This window comes from Nicotiana tomentosiformis, chromosome 11 (assembly GCF_000390325.3).
Source record: "Nicotiana tomentosiformis chromosome 11, ASM39032v3, whole genome shotgun sequence".
Classification (NCBI taxonomy): domain Eukaryota; kingdom Viridiplantae; phylum Streptophyta; class Magnoliopsida; order Solanales; family Solanaceae; genus Nicotiana; species Nicotiana tomentosiformis.
Genome location: NC_090822.1, coordinates 78,017,434 through 78,025,211, shown reverse-complemented (window position 1 = coordinate 78,025,211; position 7,778 = coordinate 78,017,434). Strand labels below are relative to the sequence as shown.

Sequence of the window (7,778 nt, the reverse complement as noted above, 5' to 3'; positions counted from 1 at the left end):
ACCTACAAGCCTCCAAATCAACATCCGGACGTACGCCTAAGTCCAAAATAACCATGCAAAGCTGTCAGAACCATCAAAACTCCATTATGGAGTCGTCTACACAAAAGTAAAACGCTGGTCAACTCTATCAACTTAAGCCTTCAACCTTGGGACTAAGTGTCCCATTTCGCTTCAAATCATTCCCGAAACCAAATCAACCACCTCGGCAAGTCATATAACCACTAATAAGCATAGAAGAGATAATAACTAGGGGAACGGGCCAATGATATGCAAAACGACTGACCGGTTCGTTACAGGTTCAAATCCAAAATAATCACTCTCCAATCAAAAGTCAAAGTCAATTTTAGAATAATGAATAACAATCAAACCCAAGTTAAGAAGATTTAGTTAATCCAAGTAGGTGAAAATTACCTCAAACATCGCTCCAATCCGAGCCCCCAATCTCAAAATATGAAAAATCAAGACAAACCCTCGATAAAAATAAAATTTGCCCAGTGATCTCGCATATGAAGCCTATTTTTGCTTCTGCAATGCCGCATCCGCGACCCAATCCTCCCTTCTACAAGCTTCACTCGCCTCGACCTCTCGCACTTGCGGAGCATCACTCCTCTTCTACGATACAGTTAGTGCGACAACGAACCCGCCTCTGCACAACTTCCCCAAGCTTACTTGCTCAACTTCTGCGCCATCACTCCGCATCTCCGATCTCGCAAATGAGCAATCATCTCCGCGTCTACAAACATCTTCTGCCCCAGCCATCCCCTGCACCTGTGCTCACCAGTCCGCACCTGTGAAATCGCACCGGCACACCAAACCTCACAACTCCAAAAATATTATACTAGAACTGCCAACTAGCTCCAAAATGATCCGGAGTCTTTTCGAAACACACCCGAGCCACTCGAAACACCGTTAAATCATACTAACCAGTCCAAAAACATGACACGGAGCTACTCAATGTCTTAAATCTCACAAAATAACATCAAAACCACAAACTATACCTTAATTCATGCTTAATGATCTAATCAAACTTCTAACTTCGAAACTCAAGCCGAATCACGTCTAACCAACTCGGAACGACCTCAAATTTTGCACACAAGTCCAAAATGACATAACGGACCTATTCCAACTTATGAAACAACAATTCGACCTCGATAGCCTCAAACGCAACTTCAGGTCAAACTTATAAACCTTCCAAATCTTTGAATTTCCAACTTTCTCTAAATAGAGCCAAATCAACCTAGGAACCTCCAAATCCAAATCTGAATGTACGCCTACGTCCAAAATCACCATACAAACCAACTGGAACCATCAAACATCATTTCGAGGTCATTTACACAAAATTCAAACATCGATAAACTCTTATAACTTCTCCTTCTAACCATGGAACTAAGTGTTCCAATTCACTCCAAAACATCCCAGAAACAAAACCAACCAATACCCACATGTAACAAAACAACAAAGAAGTATACGGGAAGCATCAGATAGGGGAACACAACTAAAATACAAAAAATGACTACCCAGGTCATTACACCAAATGCGTATTACCCATTCATCCATGGGTCTAAATATGTAATTAGTTTTGAGATCTGACCTCTGATCGAGGTGTAAATCTCTAAAATACACAATCTTAAGTTACTACCCAAAAGCGATGTCACATATGCAAAAACATACCGCAGAAGTGACATCACAGAAGCAACTAAACAGTCCGCAGAAGCAGACATTGTTATAAATGTCGTTGAAGCGATAACGCTCAGCAGAAGCAACATTCCCATATGCATCCATAACATAGCATATGCAACCTTCCCCTTAGCTGAGCTCCTCGTAGATGCGGGCTAACATTAGAAAATGCAGTCTCACACCTGTGCTCAATGCTCCGCAGAAGCGGAAGTTCCTGAGCTCATTGAGTCTTGTAGATGTGATCCAAACTTCCATAGAAGCAAGCTCGCACATGTGCACTGGACTATCACCGGTGCGATAACTGCAACACTAGAAAAATCAACAGTAATCAAAAGCACTAAAACTTCTCCAAAATCAATCTGAAACCCACCCTAGCCCCTCGGGCCCCACTCCAAACATCTATATAAGTATAATAACCTTGCAAGAACTTGCTCACCAGCTTAAAACATCAAATTACCATCTACAATCAAGAATCAAGCATCAAAATTCAAAAAATTCAATGTTTATGAACTAAAGTTTCAACTTTCAAATATGATATGAAATGGCCTCGGGTTACTCGTGACCCTAACCAAATGCACGTACTAGTCCAAAATCATCATATGAATCGGAATCGTCAAAACACTGATCCAAGGTCGTTTACCAAGAATGTTGACCATGGTCAACTCCAACAATATCAAAGCTCATAAATCAAGATTTCTTTATCAAAACACATCAAAACCTTTTGGAAATTGAAACGAACTATGCACACAAGTCATAAAATATCAATGAAGCTATTCAAGGTCTCAAATCACAAAATAGAAAGATAAAACTCAAAATTACCTACCGGGTCGTTACACGCTCCCCTCTTATAGAAATGTTCATCCTCGAAAGGACCTAGAAATGTACCTGAAGTGATAAAGTGATGCAAATATCTACTCCTCACATCAGACTCAGGCGCCCAAGTAGCCTCCTTAATCGGTTGACTTATCCAAAGCACTCTCGCGGAAGGAATTTTCTTAGATCCTAAATTTCAAACTTTTCGATCTACAATAGCTACCCACTCTTCATCATAACTCATATACTCATCAAGTTGCAATGTGCTAAAGTCTAGAACATGCGACTAATATTCATGATATTTCTAAAGCATGGAACACATGAAATACCATATGTACCCCTATTAGATTGGGAGTCAATGCAAGCCTATAAAAACCTCTCCAACTCCCTCTAAGATCTCAAATGGGACAATAAACCTCAGGCTCAACCTGTTCTTATTCCCAAATTGCACCATGCCCTTCATAGGCAACATGTTCAAAAGTACCTTTTTGCCTCCATAAGAGCCACATCACGGATTTTCTTGTCTGCATAAATCTTCTGCCTACTAGGTGCTGTCTGAAGATGATCCTGCATCAACCTCACCTTCTCTAAGGCATCACTAACTAAATCCATACTCAACATCCTAGCCTCACTAGGATCAAATCAATCGAAGGGAGAACTGTACCACCTACTATATAATGCCTCATATGGTGCAATATGAATGTTGGACTGATAACTATTATTGTAGGAAAACTCCACTAACGGTAGAAACTGGTCCCAATGGCCTCCAAACTCAATAACACAATGATCCAACCTCTCTGAAGGGTACTAAGTCGTCACCAGAATGAAATCCGCTGACTTGGTTAACCTATCCACAGTAAGCCAAATAGCATCATACTTCCCCAAAGTCAGTGACAATCCTACCACAAAGTCCATAGTAATACGCTCCCACTTTCACTCCTTTTATAACCAACCTCTGAGTCAAACCACTTGGTTTCTGATGTTCATACTTCACCTACTAGTAATTCAAACACCGTGAATATGACTAATAATGTCCTTCTTTATCTTTATCCACCAGTAATGCTGCTTCAAGATAAGATACATCTTTGTGACTCACGGATGAATAGAATAGTGTAAACTATGAGCCTCTTGGAGAATCAGCTCCCTTAAACCATCAATGTAACATTAGGACACAAATCTGACCATGAAGCCACATAACATCACCATCTCCAATCATAACTTTCTTTGCACCACCTTTCTGCACTGTGTCCTTTAATACCATCTAGTTAGGATCATCAAACTGGCGAGGCTTACTACGCTCTTACAAAGATGATTGCGTCACCACATAAGAAAAAACTCTACTAGGCTAAAAATTATCCAATCTCATAAATATGTTGTCCAAAGCCTGAACATTTATAGCCTATAGCCTCTCCCCATCTCGAATAAATGCCAAACTACTCATACTCTGCGCCTTTCTACTCAAGGCATCGTCTACCACATTAGCCTTTCCTAGAAGATACAAGATAGTGACATCACAGTCTTTCAAAAACTCCAACCACCTTCGCTGACTCAAATTCAAATTCTTCTACTTAAACAAATGCTGGAGACACTGATGATTAGTGTAGACCTCACATGACATGATGTACAAGTAGTGCCTCCAAATCTTGAGCGCAAGAAGAATAAGTGCCAACTCCAAATCATGAACATGATAGTTCTTCTCATGAGTCTTCAACTGATGAGGTGCGTAGGCAATCACCCTACCATCTTGCATCAAAATCGTGCCAAGCCCAAAATGATAAGCATCATAATTCATGGTATAATGCCCAGAATATTTGGGCAACACCAACACTGGAGTTGTAGTCAAGGAAACCTTAAACTTTTGATGGCTCTCCTCACACTCATTAGACCATCTAAATGGATCACCGTTCTGAGTCAGCATGGTAAATTGTGCTACAATAGATGAAATTCCCTTAATAAAGGGGATAGTAACCTGCCAAACCCAAGAAACTCCAGATCTCTACAGCTGAAATAGGTGTAGGACAATTTTGAACTAGCTCTGTCTTCTTCAGATCAACCTTGATACCCTTACAAGACACGACATAACCCAAGAATGTGACTGAGTTCAATCACAACTCACACTTCGAGAATGCATAAAGCTGACGATCCCTCAAAGTGTGAAGTACAACTTTCAAGTGTTGTCCATGCTCCTCTATAGTACGTGAGTAAACCAAGATGTCATTAATGAACACAATCACAAAGGAATCCAAATAAGGCTTGAACATTGGGTTCATCAAATCCATGAAAGCTATCGGGGCATTAGTCAACCCAAATGACATCACCAAGAACTCATAATGACCATAACGAGTCCCAATAGATCTCTTAGACACATATGAAACCCTAATATTCAACTGCTGATAGCCAGATCTCAAATCAATCTTGGAGAACACCTTGGCACCTTGAAGCTAGTAAATAAAATCATCAATATGAGGCAATGGATACTTGTTCTTGATATTAACCTTGTTCACCTGCCGGTAGTAAATGCACATCCTCATCGGACCATCCTTCTTCTTCTCAAACAACATCGACAAACCCAAAGTAGAAACACTGGGTCTAATGAATCCCTTATCAAGCAAATCCTGCAACTACTCATTCATTTCCTTCAAATTAGCTGGAGCCATACGACACGGTGGGATAGAAATGGGTTGAGTGCCTAGAACCAAGTCAATCCAGAAATCAATATACCTATCCATGTGATTCCCGATAAATCAACCAGAAACACCTCCGCAAACTCCCTAACAACCGGTACTAAATCCATAGAGGGAACCTCCATATTAAAATGTCGAATGTAAGACAAATATGTTAAACATCCATTCCCAACCATTCATTGGGCCTTCAAAATGAAAACAACTTACTCGTGGAATAGCTAAGTGTCTCTCTCCACTCTAATTTAGGAAACCCCGGCATGATTAAACTGACGACGTAAAATCTAAGATAGCATGAAATGGGGACAACCAATACATACTAACAATAACCTTAAAATCCACCATGTCCAATAGAAGGAGATCAACTATGGTATCAAAACCATTAATAGTAACAACAAAATATTAGTACACCTGATCAACTACTATAGATTCCCTAACAGGTTTAGACAAAGAAATAGGAATATCAAGAGAATCAAAAGAGGCATACTCAAGTGAGACGTAAAATATGAAGACACATATGAATAAGTAGAACCTGTATCAAACAACACCGAAGTATCTCTATGATAGACTGAGATAATACCTGTGATGACTGCATTAGATGACTCCACCTCAGGCCGATAAAGAAATGCAAAACAATGGACCCAACCTCCTTCGATATGTCATCCTCCTCTAGGATGATCTTAAACTAGATGGCCTCGACCTCTAGCTGGATGGCCCCCACCTCTAGCTGGCTGAACCCCCACCTCTAACTGGCTAGGCAGGTGGTGCAATAATTGGTACTGAAACAATGCCCTGGCTACCCTGTTGTGCCCCACCCCTTAATCTCAAGCATTGACTTCTGTAATTCCCCATATATTAACACTCAAAATAACCATTTACACAGCATAGCTGCTAGGTCTGATATTGACCATGACGACCCGAATCACAACCATGGAAACTCTATATTGGAGGAGCACTAATGGGAGTTAGAGGCACACTGAATGATGGTTGCTCAGAACGAGGACCATAAGAACCATGGCCGCCTGGAGTACAGTTAGAAACCTAAAGTACTGACTGGACCATCCTAATAGACCTCTACCAAAAGGACCCCTGCTTCCAGACGAGGCACTTTGAAACCACCAAATAATGAGGTCTTTTATCAGGAGCTTCCTGTCTCCCCTAGCCACGAATGTGCTCAATCCTCCTATCAATCTCCATTACCTGAATGAAAGAAGTCTCAGTCTTATCCTTTTTAGCCATCTGAAGTCTGATACCATATGTAAGCTGTTACACCCCATGTTTTCAAACGTAAGAGTACGTAGTAAGCCAATTGACGTAAGCTTAAAAATGAGATCATCTTTGAAATTACATAAAGGAAGTTAATAATGTTACCTTGGAGGTTAAAAATATTTAAGTTCATGGATAATAAGTACCAAGAGGGTTGGAAGGCTTAGAAGCTAAACGAATTGAAGAAAATAAGTTTCGTCGAAAGTTGACAAGTTGGGAATGTTATATCATGTACTTTTGGGGTGAGACTAGGGTGCTTAACATGATAAAGAGGTTATGTTATGAGTTATTTTAGTTGTATGATAGTCGTGTGTTATGTTTTGAAGTCAACCAAGTCGTGGAACAAAATTTGGCTAAGGTCATCACAAGTTACATTCATAAACATGATGAAAATTAGGTCAAATGTAGCAGAGCTTTTCTCTCAATATATTAAGAATTACAATGTGATCCACCTGTCAAATAGAAGGTCTACGGGTCTAGGTTCCAACACATTAACCATTCATCAATAAAATATTGGAATATAGATATATTTTCATTTTTGCGAGACTGCATAGGCAGCCCCTATGGGACCCACTTAGGCGGTGGATAATTCTCCAACATTTAACGATCGGGGTAAGGCTCATTTAGGTTCATTTTTTGGCCCAACCAGACCCTATACACTCCCAAAACACTCTTAAATTAGTATCCATGATTCTACAGTGAAAACCAAAGATAAAAACATGAATCCAGAGCCAGAAATCCCGTGGCGCTTGCTAGATCGTAGTTCTTCATCTTGTGGTTGTTTTGGAATATTATTCAAATTGAAGTAACCTCATATTTTGTGTTGTTATTGTTTATTAAGGTAATAATAAATCCCTCCTTCATATGTATTAAATTTTTAAGGTTAAACACAAGTGATTACACACCAACTGGAATACCAAAAGTTGATTCAAGAAGAGAATACAACTCCTATAGTGTTGTGGTGTGATTGAGGGTTGTTGTGAGCTACACCAGCTAGGGATTTCAAGTTGTATATACTTCCTAAGGTATGTAAATCATGTTATTGGTTGTGATTAAGGTTAGTCATGTGTTGGTTGAGTTGTCTGAATGACAATCTACAAGATGGTAATTGACATGGCATAAAGGAATCATTATCTTTTTTTGTGGGCTGTGTTGAGTCTATATATATAGTTTGTTCTGGATGGAAATTGTTATAAATAGTTTGATTATGTTATGTCTGATGTTGTTAAGCTTATATATATGCTAATTAAAGGTTAAGGTGCTAGGCGTGTGGACTCTTTTTTGAAGATTATTCTTATGATATTTTGGGCTGAAAATGATATGGTAAGCATACGTATGATG

At 39.6% G+C, this 7,778-nt stretch overlaps 1 protein-coding gene across 1 annotated transcript; it reads right to left on the bottom strand.

The window, feature by feature from the left end:
• Window positions 1-4,054: 4,054 nt before the first annotated feature.
• On the bottom strand, window positions 4,055-6,448 carry LOC138901719 (uncharacterized). The gene is made up of 5 exons (XM_070189501.1): window positions 6,372-6,448; window positions 5,583-5,703; window positions 4,995-5,111; window positions 4,809-4,931; window positions 4,055-4,459 (listed from the first exon to the last, which is right to left on the bottom strand). Exons 1-5 carry the CDS (start codon window positions 6,446-6,448, stop codon window positions 4,055-4,057), a joined length of 843 nt encoding a protein of 280 aa, XP_070045602.1.
• Window positions 6,449-7,778: the final 1,330 nt, after the last annotated feature.

Excerpts from the sequence above, each read along its gene's own strand:
- LOC138901719 (XM_070189501.1), bottom strand. The coding sequence starts at position 6,448 with ATGGGGTGTAACAGCTTACATATGGTATCAGACTTCAGATGGCTAAAA. Across the intron at positions 5,704-6,371 it reads CTGAGACTTCTTTCATTCAG|GTTCTACTTATTCATATGTG; the intron begins GTAATGGAGATT and ends TGTTTGATACAG. Across the intron at positions 4,932-4,994 it reads TGTGCATTTACTACCGGCAG|CTTCAAGGTGCCAAGGTGTT; the intron begins GTGAACAAGGTT and ends TTTATTTACTAG.